The 17213-nt window shown below is 33.6% G+C and overlaps 1 protein-coding gene across 1 annotated transcript in view; it reads left to right on the top strand.

Moving 5' to 3' along the window:
• The window catches only part of LOC144196622 (plexin-A1-like), a 247589-nt gene that overhangs the window by 173856 nt on the left and 56520 nt on the right, over positions 1-17213 (top strand). The window contains exons 11-16 of the mRNA XM_077716977.1: positions 620-716; positions 5162-5385; positions 9853-10004; positions 11601-11721; positions 11897-12033; positions 15872-16039. Of these exons, the coding sequence (XP_077573103.1) occupies positions 620-716; positions 5162-5385; positions 9853-10004; positions 11601-11721; positions 11897-12033; positions 15872-16039 (899 nt within the window). The remainder of the gene's footprint in view (positions 1-619; positions 717-5161; positions 5386-9852; positions 10005-11600; positions 11722-11896; positions 12034-15871; positions 16040-17213) is intronic.

Here is a 17213-nt window from a genome sequence, read left to right as displayed (position 1 = left end):
TTTTTTCCTAATTGTATACATTTTTTTCCCTATTTTATAAGTTTTTTCCCGTATTTTATACATTTTTTTCCCTATTTTATGTTTTTTTCCTAATTTTATACGTTTCTTTCCTTATTTTATAAGTTTATTTTCCTTATTTTATAAGTTTATTTTCCTTATTTTATGTTTTCTTCCTTATTTTATACGTTGTCTTTCTTATTTTATATGTTTTTTCCTTATTTTATACGTCATTTTCCTTATTTTATACATTTTTCCTTATTTTATTCGATGTTTTCTTTATTTTATACGTAGTTTTCCTTATTTTATACGTTTTTTTTCCTTGTTTTATACGTTTTTTTAATCATTTCACATTGTATACGCCATACTTTTGTACCAGATTTTTTTAAGGTTTTTTTTTGTGAAACCGATCAAATTTTATCCATTTCGGATACGGAATGATCCAACAAGTACTTCAATACATAAATTTTCCTGTATTTCATACATTTTTTTGTCATTTCAATTTTTTTACGGGATATTTTTTGCAGTATGTTGATCACTTTGCACGGATATGTTGAATAATATACATTTTGGGGTTAGCAGTTTAGTAAATGCTCACATTCTCCTTTTGTTTATTCATCAGTATGACTACGAGGGCAGTGACATCAGTGACCTCCCAGTTGACCTTTCCGTGCTGTGGAATGGAAACTTTGTCATCGATAATCCCTTCAACATCCAAGGTAAAATATTCATTATCATATTTTCACGACAATAAGGCGCACTTAAAAGTCTGAAATTTTCTCCAAAATAGACAGTGCGCCTTATAATCCAGTCCGCCTTATATATGGAAAAAACAGAAAACCAAAAACGAAAAACCACCACTGTCGGATATTTAAAAAAACACAAACGCCTGAACTGAATACTCAACTGTTAAATATGCAGATGACATCTTAGTTTACAAAATCTTCCATCATATAGATCCTCCCCCACTGCAAGATTTTATACAAAAAAAAAATCCAAAACATCAACAATGGCTGGCTCTAGAGGTGACTGTATAGTAGTGAGTGCTTCATACCTGGAAGTCAATAGCAATTACCGTATTTTCACCACTATAAGGCGCACTTAAAAGTCTTCAATTTTCTCCAAAATAGACAGGGCGCCTTATAATCCAGTGCGCCTTATATATGGAAATATGTCATTCATTGAGGGTGCGCCTTATAATGTGGTGCGCCTCATAGTCGTATAAGCCCTCAATTCACCTCCCACCTAACTTAAAACATGTTAACGTTAAAAATAAAACTGCAGTTTTGCTATTATTTACGAAAAGAGCTGCAAAAACATGGAAATTAACGATTAGCCAACAAAAAAAACATCCATCTCTCCAAATTGAACCTGATCGAAGTGAGATAAACAGATGGATAAAATGGAGAAACCCGTAAAAACCCAGTAAAAAAAGATGGCTGAATGACAGCTTGACAAATGTGACGTTTAATAGTAGAAAACGTAGACGAGAACGGGAAGAGTTGATAAAGAAAAAGCAAAAGTGACACCAAAGGATGACATTTATTATTTTAATTGACTGTGCGCATGGAGTGGAAAACAATTACACATTAGAAATTCTTTCTCAAGTGTAACATTTTTTGAGATGGGAAGGCTAATGGATGGCGACATCCCATTACACAAAATAACACAAGCTGAGCTCTGAAGTGTGTCACAGAGATATTCGCTGGAAATCCACAAAAAAATAAATAAACCCTTGCAGTTGTTGCTTTCTTTCAGTCACTTTTCATTTCTTATCTGTAGATGACATTGTCCCTGCTTTTAATAAGGCGACCGATCTGTTTTGTCACCCACTTCCCAGTCAAGTCACACTGCCGTTCGTCTTGTCAATGAGTTACAAGTGATTGGTTGTTTGTTTCATTGTACCGTGCCATTGGATGGCCACTAATTCAGGGTATCCCCCACCTTGTGGCCTAAGGGGGTAGGCTGCAGCACCCCCTGCGACCATAATGTGGATGAATTGGTTCAGAAAATTACTGGTTGTATGTATGTGTTTATAAATGTATGTATATGTGTACATATATGTATGTATGTGTATATATATGTATGTATATGTGTACATATATGTATGTATGTGTATATATATGTATGTATATGTGTACATATATGTATGTATGTGTATATATATATGTATGTATATGTGTACATATATGTATGTATGTGTATATATATGTATGTATATGTGTACATATATGTATGTATGTGTATATATATGTATGTATATGTGTACATATATGTATGTATGTGTACATATATGTATGTATGTGTGTACATATATGTATGTATGTGTATACATACATATATGTGTACATATATGTATGTATGTGTATGTATGTATGTGTGTATATGTATGTATGTGTGTATATGTATGTGTGTGTGTGTGTGTGTGTATTTATGTGTATTTAGGTGTATTTATGTGTGTATGTATTTATACATATAAATATGTGTATGTACACATATGTATATGTATGTGTATATATATATATATATATATATATATATATATATATATATATATATATATATATATATATATATATATATATATATATATATATATATATATATATATATATATATATATATATATATATATATATATATATGTATGTATGTGTATACATATGCATGTATGTGTGTATGTATATGTATGTATGTGTATGTATTTATACATATAAATATATGTGTATGTATGTGTATATATATGTATGTATGTGTATACATATGCATGTATGTGTGTATTTATATGTATGTATGTGTTTGTATGTATATGTATGTTTGTGTATGTATGTGTATGTATTTATACATATAAATATATGTGTATGTATGTGTATATATATGTATGTATGTGTATACATATGCATGTATGTGTGTATTTATATGTATGTATGTGTTTGTATGTATATGTATGTTTGTGTATGTATGTGTATGTATTTATATATATACATATACTAATATAGTATATATATACACATACATAATATATATGTATATATATAATATATGTATAAATTATATTATATATTAGGGTTGACTGTCAACCAGATGAAAGTATACCCCACCCCATTTTTTTACCCAAAGGTCACCTCACCTTTGACCCAAACGCTGACAAGCAGTCATAAATTTCCAGTCCGGAATGAAATTTGACCCTACAGTCTTCTACTTCTGCTTATTTACTACTTCTCTCTATTACACATCCCATTTTTATTAGCAAAGTGATGTATGAGAACCGAGCACTCCATTCTGTTTCCCTTTTAATCGCACACATGATGTAAGCATCCTCGCTCACATACACACAATAAAGACATCCACTTCTTCTTCTTCTCCTCTTATTTTTCTCTCCATCCTTCATTAATCCTCCCCAACAGCCGACCCTTGTCGTCGTATTATCTGTCAGAGGAGGAGCATTTTGGCACTTGCCCAGCTTTGCCCCAGTGTGGAGTGGGGAGATGTTAATTAAATCATTCATTTGCTTCAGATTAATTAGCGTTATGCTACTTTTATGATAAACCATTGCTAATCAGATTAGGCCGTGCTAAGGCCATGGTTAGAGGATTCAAAAGAGCTCACTTTGAAGTCGGCGGCCATTGTGTGTCTTTGGATCTGACAAAGAGTAGAAGAAGAAGTAGAAGAAGAAGAAAGAGTAGAAGAAGAAGAAGTAGAAGAAGAAGAAGTAGAAGAAGAAGAAGAAGAAGAAAGTAGAAGAAGAAGAAGAAACAGTAGAAGAAGAAGTAGTAGAAGAAGAAGAGATGTTTTTTTCCCCCACATTCTGGTCTGCTTGAAACCTTTTTTTTGTTATTTTAGCTCATTTTAATGTGCTTTCATGTGTGGATGCGTCTTTATTTTAATAATGCCATTTGTAGCCAATTGCATAGACACACACACACATTTACTAGTTTCTTTCATCATCCTCCTCTTCTCAGGTGTTAAAGATTATTTGTGTTCATTTCTGGTTCTAATGACTTTTTTTTCCACTCTGAGGAGGTTTTTTTTGCACAACAAATGATCAAATTCCCTTTTGGTATTAAAATAAATTAACTGCTGGAATAATTTTGGGGACATTTAAATTATGGATTTATTCTTTTTTTTTAAACATTTGCTTTGTCTTCAAAGCATACAACATTATGTACATGATTTATAGGCCCTTTTTCATTGTTTTCTTTCAGAAATTTAACACCAAAAACTTTAGAGTTGACACAACAGGTGTCATGAAATGTTGCCATGTTATACTACAGTGGTACCTCGAGATACGAGCTTCATTCATGCCGGGACTGAGCTCGTATCTTGATTTACTTGTATCTAAAATCAATGTTTCCCATAGAAATGAACTAAAAACTAATTAAATCGTTCTGGGACTGAGCTCGTATGTCAATTTACTCGTATCTCAAATCAATGTTTCCCATAGAAATGAACTAAAAACTAATTAATTTGTTCCAACCCTCTGTAAAATCACCCAAAACAGGATATTGAATAGGAAAATCATTTTTATTTCCTAAAATTTTCCATATATTAACAAAGGAACAAATAACTAGTAGTTTAATAGTACTAAAATGTGTTTAATACTACAAAAAATAGACAGATTTTGCGGAGAGAGACTTTTTTTGCACGGCAACGTGCTCGTAACATAACATCCTTTTTTTTAAATGAATTTGGATTACGATGCAGACCCTAAAAAATGAGTTTAATCTAACTTTACACTAAACTTAATTTTAATTTAGTTTAAAATTTTGATACCTTTCTTCTCCTGGGTTGGCTCTATTAGCCCCGCCTCCACCCTGACTTTCAGATGCAACCTATCGAGGGCCTGTATTTCTTTTCTTACTTCATATAAAGGACTTTTTTTCCAATTTATGCAAATGTTGTGTAAACCTAATAAAAATCTAAAAAATTGGTTCCTATGGAATTGGTCAAAACTCATAAAAAGTGTAAATAAACGACTGCTTACATCATAATTATAGAACATATTATAAACAGGTTGGTTTTTAAATTGTATTTTTTTTTAACTAGCTCTACAATGTCTTCTGTGTCTGTATTGTTACTGCAACCATTAAATTCCCCAAATACGCGATGAAATACTGTTCTAACCTAACTTAATGTTTGTTTTTTATTCTATTTTGTCGTCCAGCTCACCTGTACAAGTGCAAGGCACTACGGGATAGCTGTGGGATGTGTCTGAAGGCCGACCCACGGTTCGAATGCGGGTGGTGTGTCCAGGACAGAAAGTGCTCCCTCAGGCAGGAATGTACCATTGGTGGCAATTCCCATGGATCGTTGCAGGTGGCTGATGGGAGAGGCTGGATGCACGCCACCTCTGGAAATAGTCGATGTACCCATCCCAAAATAACAAAGGTAAAAAAAATATACTTTTTTTAAAAATCAACAAAAAATATAGAAATGACAGTGGTTATATAACGTGTTTTTTTCCCTGTCATTTATTTTAGTGCATTTTTTTTTATTACAGCTTTTTCTCTTTTTATGATGTCATTAATTTTTTTTTACTTGGGAGTAAATAATATTGATTACTATTTGTGTTGCTCTGAGGCAACAGCTTCAATTTGGTTTGGGAAATAAGAGTGTAATTATTATCGTAACCTGGCAGAATAGTTGGTCATTCAGAATGGACAAGTTCTTGAGTAATGTTGTTCTTAAAATATGCGTTGGATTGTTAAACAGTAGTACAGGTAGTGTTGGTGTTGTGGTAGTAGTAGTAGAAGTAATAGGAGTTGTTGGAGTTGTCGTGTTAGGAATTGTAGTAGTAGTAGAAGAAGTAATAGGAATTGTTGGAGTAGTAGTGGTAGGAGTAGTAGTGGTAGTAGAAGAAGTGATAGGAGTTGTTGGAGTAGTAGTAGTAGTAGTAGTAGTAGTAGTAGTAGAAATAGTAGGAGCTGTTGGAGTAGTAGTAGTAGTAGAAGTAGTAGTAGTAGTAGAAATAGTAGGAGCTGTTGGAGTAGTAGTAGTAGAAGTAGTAGTAGTAGAAATAGTAGGAGCTGTTGGAGTAGTAGTAGTAGAAGTAGTAGGAGTTGTTGGAGTAGTAGGAGTTGTTGGAGTAGACGTAGAAGTAGTAGGAGTTGTTGGAGTAGTAGAAGGAGTAGAACTAGTAGTAGCAGTAGCATTAGTAGTAGTAGGAGGGGGAGGAGGAAGAGAAAGGGGAGCAGTAGTAGTTGTAGTAGGAGAAGTAGTAGTAGGAGTAGGGGTAGTAGTAGTAGTAGTAGTAGTAGTAGAAGTAATATGAGTTGTTGGAGTGGTACTCATAGTAGTATAAGTAATATGAGTTGTTGGAGTAGTACTCGTAGTAGTAGAAGTAAGAGGAATTGTTGGAGTGGTACTAGTAGAAGTAGAAGTAATAGGAGTTATTGGAGTAGAAGTAGTAGGAGCAGCAGTAGTAGTAGTATTTGCTGTAGGTGCAAGTTTTTGTTCCAACCAATCCAACACAAACAGTTTCTGCTGAAAATGAAGCATCTGACTGCAATCCACTAATTACACTTTTAGGATACTAGCTTGGCGGGAAAGGTTTCCTCTGATTGGGACAAAAACCTGCCCCCACTGTAGCCCTTTCTGGAATAGTTTGACGACCACTGGTTTAGAGTGAACTGCATTTCATCCAATCAATAATCAAATATCCTCATCCAAACACAGTTTTGAATAATTTTCTATCCCTTCCATTAAAAACAGAAGTATCCAACTCCTCACACTTTTATATCTTTATACAGTACTAGTACACAATTTGAAGTGCTTCATTGTTCTCGAGCTCCATTGCGCACCTCAAAATTTTATTCAACTCAATACCTTCACAGCATAGTCTGAAAACGAGTTTTGCATAAAGTAGTCCAATAATACGCTCCAGTACGATACTAAAAGAAAAGATGCAAAGATGATAAGAAACTAATAACTTAATATGGCGTCATTTTCCCAACACATCTTAATCCATCACCCTCATTTGAAGGGCATATGGTTACCTGCAGAGATCCAAGGCTGAGTAACTTTGATAGGCTATTGCATCAGCTCTTCCCGACCAATCCCCAGAGGTCACAAAATCTCTTCTTGGTGTCCTTCACACAGAATGAAAAGTACTCTATTTTAATGCCTTGCTATTAAAACAAGTACACGCCGGCTTCTTATTTTTGCCCTTGGCGTTGAAGCGATATCGTTACGTAGTATTACATCAAACTGGTACTCTGGTAAAGACGGATTGATGTTTATTTGATTGTTGTTTTTGGGTTTGTTTTGGTCCAAAGGTATAGCTTTGTATTTTCAGCACTTTTATTGTGGATCTCAAGATAAATATTTGGTAAAAATTGTACTCGGAGCTCAAGATAAATATTTGCTAAAAATTTCCTCGTATCTCAAGATAAATATTTGCTAAAAATGTACTCGTATCTCAAGATAAATATTTGCTAAAAATTTTACTCGTATCTCAAGATAAGTATTTGCTAAAAATTTTACTCCTATCTCAAGATAAATATTTGCTAAAATTTTCCTCGTATCTCAAGATAAATATTTGCTAAAAATGTACTCGTATCTCAAGATAAATATTTGCTAAAAATTTTACTCGTATCTCAAGATAAGTATTTGCTAAAAATTTTACTCCTATCTCAAGATAAATATTTGCTAAAATTTTTACTCGTATCTCAAGATAAATATTTGCTAAAAAATTTACTTGTATCTCAAGATAAATATTTGCTAAAAAATGTACTCGTATCTCAAGATAAATATTTGCTAAAAAAATTACTCGTATCTCAATATAAATATTTGCTAAAAAATGTACTCGTATCTCAAGATAAATATTTGCTAAAAATTTTACTCGTATCTCAAGATAAATATTTGCTAAAAATTTTACTCGTATCTCAAGATAAATATTTGCTAAAAAAATTTACTCGTATGTCAAGATAAATATTTGGTCAAATTTTTACTCGTATCTCAAGATAAATATTTGCTAAAAATTTTACTCGTATCTCAAGATAAATATTTGCTAAAAAAATGTACTCGTATCTCAAGATAAGTATTTGCTAAAAAATTTACTCGTATCTCAAGATAAATATTTGCCAAAAAAATGTACTCGTATCTCAAGATAAATATTTGCTAAAATTTTTAATCGTATCTCAAGATAAATATTTGCTGAAAATTGTACTCATCTCAAATTGCTCATGTGTCAGAGCACTCATATGTCGAGGTACCACTGTAGTTTCCAGCCACACTTTGCAGTCTGCAGGCTAATACAGAGCATAAAGGACACATAATTAGCATGTGTAAGCATGTTGGTAGCAACCAGCAGTCATCCATCCCTATATTTGTTTTGTCACAGCACATTACATATCATAATCTAGTGTGATAAATCACATTATTCTTTCAAGGAGCACCGCTCAATGTTTTTCCCACCACAGCCCGGAAAGTACTACAAACCAAGCCTTGCCTAATAGCTCTTAATTATAGCTTTGAAATATCACATTGGTTTTTGTTTGCTGTCTTGTTGATTAGTTTCAACCGCATATGTCTTAACTTTAAAAGAGTTCATTCATTTTTTTGAACCTTTTATTCTCACAAGGGTCGCGTGGGGTGCTGGATGGACAAGTGGTGACAGCTGCTTGTTAAGTGATACATTGATCTTGGACACTTCAAACCTGTGTCGATTGAATTTGGCGTATTTTACTATTGAATGTGATATTTGTTTTATCATTCATTCATCTTCTGGACCCTTTATCTTCACAAAGGTCACGGGGGTGCTGGAGCCTATCCCAGCTGACTTAAGGCACCATGCAGGGGACATACTGAATCGGTTGTCGGTTAATCACAGGGCATAATTAGACAAAGGACAACTAATCATAGCTAAGAGCAATTTGAAGTGTTCAATCAGCTTACCCTGCAAAGATTACAGAGGGTGCTGGTGCCTATCTATGGCCAGCCAATCGCACGGCACATTTAGACGGGACAAGCAGCTAGCCTAGCATGGATGTTTTTGGATGTGGGAGGAAACCAGATAACCTGGAGAAAACCCTTGTGAGCCAAGGGAGAATGTGCAAAATCTATACAGAGATCAAACCCATGACCTCAGAACTGCGAGGCCGTTTTTGTAGCCACTCGTCCGCCTTGCTATTTATTTTACAAATATAGTCTGTTTATTTTACAAAATTGTCTGTTTATTTTACAAATATAATCTGTTTACTTTAAGAAATATAGTCTGTTTATTTTACAAATATAGTGGGTTTATTTTACAAATATCATCTGTTTATTTTTACAAATATACTCTGTTTATTTTACAAAAATAGTCTGTTTATTTTTCAAATATTGTCTGTTTATTTTACAAATGTAGTCTGTTTATTTTACAAATGTAGTCTGTTTATTTTACAAATATTGTCTGTTTATTTTACAAATATTGTCTGTTTATTTTACAAATATCGTCTTTTTATTTTACAAATTTTGTCTATTTATTTTACAAATATTTTCTGTTTATTTTACAAATATAATCTGTTTATTTTACAAATATAGTCTGTTTACTTTACAAATATAGTCTGTTTATTCTACAAATAGTCTGTTTATTTTACAAATATAGTCTGTTTAATTTACAAATATAGTCTGTTTATTTTACAAATATAGTCTGTTTATTTTACAAATTTTATTCTGTTTATTTTACACATTTTAGTCTGTTTATTTTAAAAATGTTGTCTGTTTATTTTACAAATACCGTCTGTTTATTTTACAAATATAGTCTGTTAGTATTTAGGACCTTTTTAACTCCGAATTTAGAGATGACAGTGAAATATGTGGACAGTGTGTGTCACTACATTGAATGAAACAAACTCTCTGACTCTTGACCTACAGTTGTTTCCGGACACAGGACCCCGCCAAGGTGGAACAAGGGTCACCATCTTGGGAGAAAACCTGGGTTTGCACTTCAGAGACATCAAGATGGGCGTCAGGTTAGGAAAAGTGCCCTGCGTTCCCATGGAAACAGAGTATCTGAGCGCCGAGAGGTAAATGAAAAGATACTTTTTTTATGACGGTGCAATCCTAAAAGTGTATTTGACTTGTTTGAATTAAGGTGCGTTAATGAGTCAATGCATTTTCATAATCACCTAATTGAGGATAGTGGAGATTCATTTGTATATTAATGCATGGGTGTACTGCTCATCTGATGCAGTATGTTGTAGTATTCATCTGCTGCCTGATAAAGTCGATAATAAGTATGTGATAAATGTGAGATAAATGTGAGATAAATGGGAGATAAATGGGAGATAAATGTGAGATAAATGTGAGATTAATGTGAGATAAATGTGAGATAAATGTGAGATAAATGTGAGATAAATTTGAGATATGAGACGAATCTGAGATAAATATGCAATGAATATGCGATAAATATGCAATAAATATGCGATAAATATGCAATAAATATGAGAGAAATGAGATAAATATGAGAAAAATATTAGATAAATATGAGATAAATATAGGAAAAATATGAGATAAATATGAGATTATCTGATAAATATCTGATAAATATGAGATAAATATGAGATAAATATGAGATAAATATGAGATAAATATGAGATAAATATGAGATAAATATGAGATAAATATGAGATAAATATAAGATAAATATGAGATAAATATGAGATAAATATGAGATAAATATGAGATAAATATGAGATAAATATGAGATAAATATGAGATAAATATGAGATTAATATGAGATTAATATGAGATAAATATGAGATAAATATGAGATTAATATGAGATTAATATGAGATAAATATGAGATAAATATGAGATAAATATGAGATAAATAGGAGATTAATATGAGATTAATATGAGATAAATATGAGATAAATATGCAGTAAATATGTGTAAATTATGTGGTAAATATACAATAAATATGCGATAAATATGTGGTAAATATGCGATACATATGACAGAAATATGCAAAAGATATGAGGGAAATATGAGATAAAGATTAGATAAATGTGTGATAAATGTGAGATAAATATGCGATAAATATGCGATAAAAATGCGATGAATGTGTGATGAATGTGTGATAAATGTGTGATAAATATGTGATAAATTTGAGATAAATATAGGATAAATAAGCGATAAATATGAGATACATTTTCTTTAGAGGTCCTTATTGTAGTCACCGCTACCAATCATAAATGACTAAATAAATAAATACATATTATATGTATATGATATGTAGGCTTGTGTGTGTTTATACAAAAACTTACATATATACACAACCTATTAAATTGTATTTAGATTCAATATATATAATTTTTTATGTATACCGACATTTACACATCATACCAAACCTTTAGGTTTCAAATTAAAATATAGATAATTGGATATCCAGGCCTTGTAATTTACCACAAGTGAGAAGAGTTTTCAAAATAATTTGATTACTGTAAAATATTCTGATACTTTTAGCAAAATCAAACTGGACTTGTCTGTTAGCTTCAATGGAAATGTTCATGCTGAATAAATTTGGTCCTGATATGTGATTAGGTCTTTTTGCAAACAAATTTGAATTGTGTTGACTCATCTGCTCTTTCTCCATCTTGCCTTCGACCATCGACCAATAGGATAGTGTGTCTGCTGAATGATGCCACTGGATATCGAGTACAAGAAGCTCAGGTGGAGGTGTGTGTGAGGGACTGCATTAATGACTACAGGGCTCTATCCCCCAGGCCATTCACTTTTGTGGTAAGGACCACGTTTTTTGAATGATGTTTGTAGTCCAGGGATTTTATTTTTGGGGGTGAATTGTTTCTAGGTTCAGTTATGATACATAGTCTTGGTCTCATCTTGTTTATAGAACTCAATTTCTTCTTATTCGAGGTTTAAATCACTGAGTTTGTTTGTTTTGTTTCTTTTCCAGACGCCATTCTTCACTGGCATCCAACCTTCTCAGGGTCCAATTTCTGGGGGCACCCGTGTCACTATTGAGGGAAGCTATCTCAACGCGGGAAGTTCTGTTTCTGTCAGTATCGGTCCGCAACCCTGTCATTTTAAAAAGTAAGAATATTTTGCTCTATTGGCATTACACAGGTGCTTCTTTATTTTTCTGTGAAATCTGTTCGGATTGACGTAAATTGCTCTTGACATTTGAGGACCCTTTTGAGGAACTCGGGACCAAAACAAAACCGAGATGTTGTGATGGAGAACACAAATCTGTTTGAAATAGCGGTTAATATGTCCAAGAAACATGGTGAGACCTGCTCGTAGCTATTCAGTCAGTATACAGTAATACCTTGACATACGAGTGTCCTAACGTACGAGAAATTTGAGATACGAGGAGAGTTCCGGTTGAATTTTTTTGCCCTGAGATACGAGAAATTTTAGATATGAAGAAAATTCCGGGCAAATTTTTGCCTTTAGATAAGAGGAAAATTCTGGGCCAATTTTGCCTTGAGATAAGAAAAATTTGAGATACTAGGCAAATTCCGGGCAAATTTTTGCCTTGAGTTAAGAGAAATTTGAGATACGAGGAAAATTCTGGGCAGATTTTTGCCCTGAGATACGAGGAAAATTCCCTGCTAATTTTTTCCCTGTGATACGAGAAATTTGAGATACGATGAAAGTTCCGGGGAAATTTTTGCTCTGACATATGTGAAATTTGAGATACGTGGAACATTCCAGGCAAATTTGTGTCTTGCCCTGAGATATGAGAAATTTGAGATACAAGGAAAATTCGGGGCAAATTTCTGCCCTGAGATCCGAGGAAATTTCCAGGTAATTTTTTGCCCTGAGATACGAGAAATTTGAGATACAAGGAAAATTCTGGGAAAATTGTTGTTCTGAGACACGAGAAATTTGAGATATGAGGAAAATTCCAGGGAATTTTTTGCCCTGAGATATGAGAAATTTTAGATGAGGAAAATTCCAGGGAAATTTTTGCCTTGAGAAACGAGGAAATTTCCGGGCAAATTTTTGCCTTGAGATAAGAGATATTTGAGATACGAGGAAAATTCCGGGCAATTTTTGGCCCTGAGATACGAGAAATTTCAGATATGAGGAAAATTCCGGGCAAATCTTTGCCCTGAGATACAAGAAATTTGAGCTAGAAGGAAAATTCTGGGCAAATTTTTGCCCTGAAATACGAGGAAAATTATGGGCAAATTTTTGCTCTGAGATACAAGAAATTTGAGATAGTAGAAAAATTCTGAGCAAATGTTTGCCCTGAAATACGAGGAAAATTATGAGCAAATTTTTGCCCTAACATATGAGAACATTTGAGATACGTGGAAAAAAACAGGTAAATTTGTATCTTGCCTTGAGATATGAGACATTTGAGATCCTGCGATGAATTTAGATCATATCTCAAGGTGTTACTGTATGTGATATGTTCTCGTACACTTTTTTTTGTTTAACTCGGGCAAAGAAAACATTCTTAACTATGACAACAGTGCCATGCATGTCAAATGTAGGGATTAGCCCCCCCGCTGCTAATCTGTGTTGAAGCAACGACTGTGCACTAGCTTTGATGTTGCCGTCGTCACAGCCTTTTCGCAGTAAATCCAGTTGATTCTTCACCACAACTCCGTATTTATCTGTCAAACCCGAACTGTACTGCTACTGCATTTGTAACATCTTTATCAAGGTTGCTGCTGTATGCATTTAAAATAGGTTGCTATGGTTACTAGCCAACCAGGACATTGCAGATTATGTTGCCGTTATGCTAAACGGGGATGTGACATAAGATAACATCAAAATTCATTTTTTTTTGGGGGGGTGTGGATTTGGGTGAAAGTTAAATTGCCTTCAAAAAGGCACTAATATAAACTTAATTGATTGCTAGGCTTTAATTTGGACAAACTTGGTGTATATAAGCAAGCTAGGTATGTTAGTGTGATGTAGTCATGAAATATAGATAAGTCATAGATTTACTATATATATATGTCTGTTTAAACCAGGGGTGTCAAACTCCCTTTGGTCTATGAGCCGAATACGGCTTAATTTGAGATCAAGCGGGCCGGAGCAGTAAACTCATTGCAAAATGACATAGAACTAACAATGAGCCCACTTTTTTCAAAACTGTTTTAGTCACTAATACTAATAATTAGTGCAAAGAATGAGTCAATTATCATAATGTTTATGAACACAATTTTCCTTTTACATTATGAACAATATATTATGAACAAGAGAATAACATAAGAACATAAATAAATGTCAATTCATGTTGTCTGCACGTACTAAAGTTGGCGACGTGTCTGTTGGACAAACTGTCTGGTGATGAAGTGTCCAATCGACGAAATGTCCGGGTACCGGAATCCCAATTGAAGTGTTCAAATGGTGTGGTTGTCATGTAGTGATTGATTTAAAAAGGATACTAATGGGTAAAATTTAGTTGACGGATATATTTTTGCAAGTATTCAAGTATTTCTAGAGTTACAAGACTCGAGCCTTAATGTACGCGTGTCAAACTGGTGTGGCAACATGTTTTAGAATTAAATTCACATGGTTGTAGATCAGGGGTGTCAAACTCCCTTTGGTCTGTGGGTCGAATTCAGCTTAATTTGAGATCAAGTTGGCCGGACCAGTAAACTCATTGCAAAATTACATAGAACTAACAATAAGCCCACTTTTTTCAAAACTGTATTAGTCACTAATACTAATAATTAGTGCAAAAAATGAGTAAATTATCAAAATATTTCTTAACAGAATTTTCCTTTTATATTATGAACAATATATTATGAACAAGAGAATAACATAAGAACATAAATAAATGTCAATTCATGTTGTCTGCACGTTCTAAAACACTGCGCCCCCTAGCGGATAATACAAGAACTACACATTTTAAAGAAAATTCATATATTTTTTATACAATGCAGCTTTCTTCCCCGGGCCGTACCAAACCAGCAGACGGGCCGGATCCGGCCCGCGGGCCGTATGTTTGACACCCCTGATCTAAAGTATCAATGGAAGGTTCCTTGCTCATTAGTAAATGTACCCAAATTATTTTAACAGACAAGAACATGTAAAAATAGTATAAAATATATACGTATATAATGTTTTTTTTTCCACAAAATTTAGACAAGGAAAATATTTACAAGATATACAGTAAATTTTTACAATAAAGTTTTTTGTTCTTTCCATAGAATTGATACAATGTTGTTGACTACTTATAACATTGATTCATTTATTTATTACCTATTGACTGTCTTTATTATTATTAATTATTGATTATTTGTTTCTTTATTATTCATATACTTTATGATGATGTTTTAAATCTAATTATACTTGTTTAACGACCAAAAAAATGCAATTCATTCCAAAAAAAGCATGAAAAGCACTTTAAATGAGTAAAAAATTATCCTGTCTAAGCAACCAAACTCAAAGCATCACCATATTTGGCAGGTCAGGGGTGTCAAACATACGGCCCGCGGGCCGGATCCGACCCGTCTGGTGGTTTGGTATGGCCCGGGGATGAAAGCTGCATTGTATAAAAAAATATGAATTTTCTTTAAAATGTGTAGTTCTTGTATCATACGCTAGGGGCGCAGTGTTTTAGTACGTGCAGACAACATGAATTGAAATTTATTTATGTTGTTGTTATTCTCTTGTTCATAATATATTGTTCATAATGTAAAAGGAAAATTCTATTAATAAACATTTTGATAATTTACTGATTCTTTGCCCTAATTATTAGTATTAGTGACTAATATAAAGGTAAAAAAGTGGGCTTATTGTTAGTTCTATGTCATTTTGCAATGAGTTTACTGGTCCCGCCCGCTTGATCTCAAATTAAGCTGTATTCGGCCCGCAGACCAAAGGGAGTTTGACACCCCTGTTCTAGATAGATATCACAACAAAACAACTAGTTGAAACATTGTATTATCATGTGTCCATCCAGGAGGAATGCCCATGAGATCGTGTGCATAACACCAGCTGGCTTATATCCAGGAAGTACACCTGTCTTGGTGGACATAGATGCCGCTGAGCTCCGAAACCCGGAGGTCAAGTTTAATTATACAGAAGACCCCACTGTGATCAGGATTGAACCGGACTGGAGTATCGCCAGGTAAACCATTTTCTCATGGGAAAATAACTTACATTTTATTTAACAACCCAACTGAAAATAATTCTTCAGTTGGTGTAAATAATGACAGGCCGCCATGTTTTCTTAGTAATGAACTACCGTATTTTCACGACTATAAGGCGCACTTAAAAGTCTGACATTTTCTCCAAAATGAACAGAGTGCCTTATAATCCAGTGCGCCTTATATATGGAAAAAACTGAAAACCAAAAATGAAAAACCACCACTGTAGGATATTAAAAAAAAACCAAACGCCTGAACTGAAACAATGCTGTGAAATATGCAGATGCCACCTTAGTTTACAAAATCTTCCATCATATAGCTCCTCCCCCACCGCAAGATTTTATACAAAAAAATCCAAAACATCAACAATGGCTGGCTCTAGAGGTGACTGTAAAGTAGTCAGTGCTTCATACCCTGAAAGTCAATAGCAATTACCGTATTTTCACGACTATAAGGCGCACTTAATAGTCCTAAATTTTCTCCACAATAGACAGGGCGTCTTATAATCCAGTGCGCCTTATATATGGAAAAAAACAGAAAAACAAAAACACCACTGTGGGATATTAAAAAAACACAAACGCCTGAACTGAAACAATACTGTTAAATATGCAGATGCCATCTTAGTTTACAAAATCTTCCATCATATAGCTCCTCCCCCACTGCAAGATTTTATACCAAAAAATCCAAAACATCAACAATGGCTGGCTCTAGAGGTGACTGTGTAGAGAGTGCTTCATACCTGGAAGTCAATAGCAATTACCGTATTTTCACGACTATAAGGCGCACTTAAGTCTTCAATTTTCTCCAAAATAGACAGTGCGCCTTATAGTACAGTGCGCCTTATAATACAGTGCGCCTTATATATGGAAAAATGTCATTCATTGACGGTGCGCCTTAGAGTCGTGAAAATATGGTACAGTATTTTTCCGCATTATATGCGCACAAATTAGACTTGACATGCTCAAAACTGCAAGTAGACTAAGACGAAATACTATGACATCCTAACGCCATGGTGTCATAACGCAAGAAAATGTGGCCGATACAGACATTTATTTCAAAATATAAGATATAAGATAAGATCAATAGATAGAACGTGAAAGAAAATGAATTTTGACGTCTATGAATGAAATTCAAGAAAAAAAATTATCGTATCTT

Source organism: Stigmatopora nigra, chromosome 1 (genome assembly GCF_051989575.1).
Source record: "Stigmatopora nigra isolate UIUO_SnigA chromosome 1, RoL_Snig_1.1, whole genome shotgun sequence".
Lineage (NCBI taxonomy): Eukaryota > Metazoa > Chordata > Actinopteri > Syngnathiformes > Syngnathidae > Stigmatopora > Stigmatopora nigra.
Note: the sequence above shows the minus strand (reverse complement) of the source record. Positions and strands in the feature narration are given on the sequence as shown.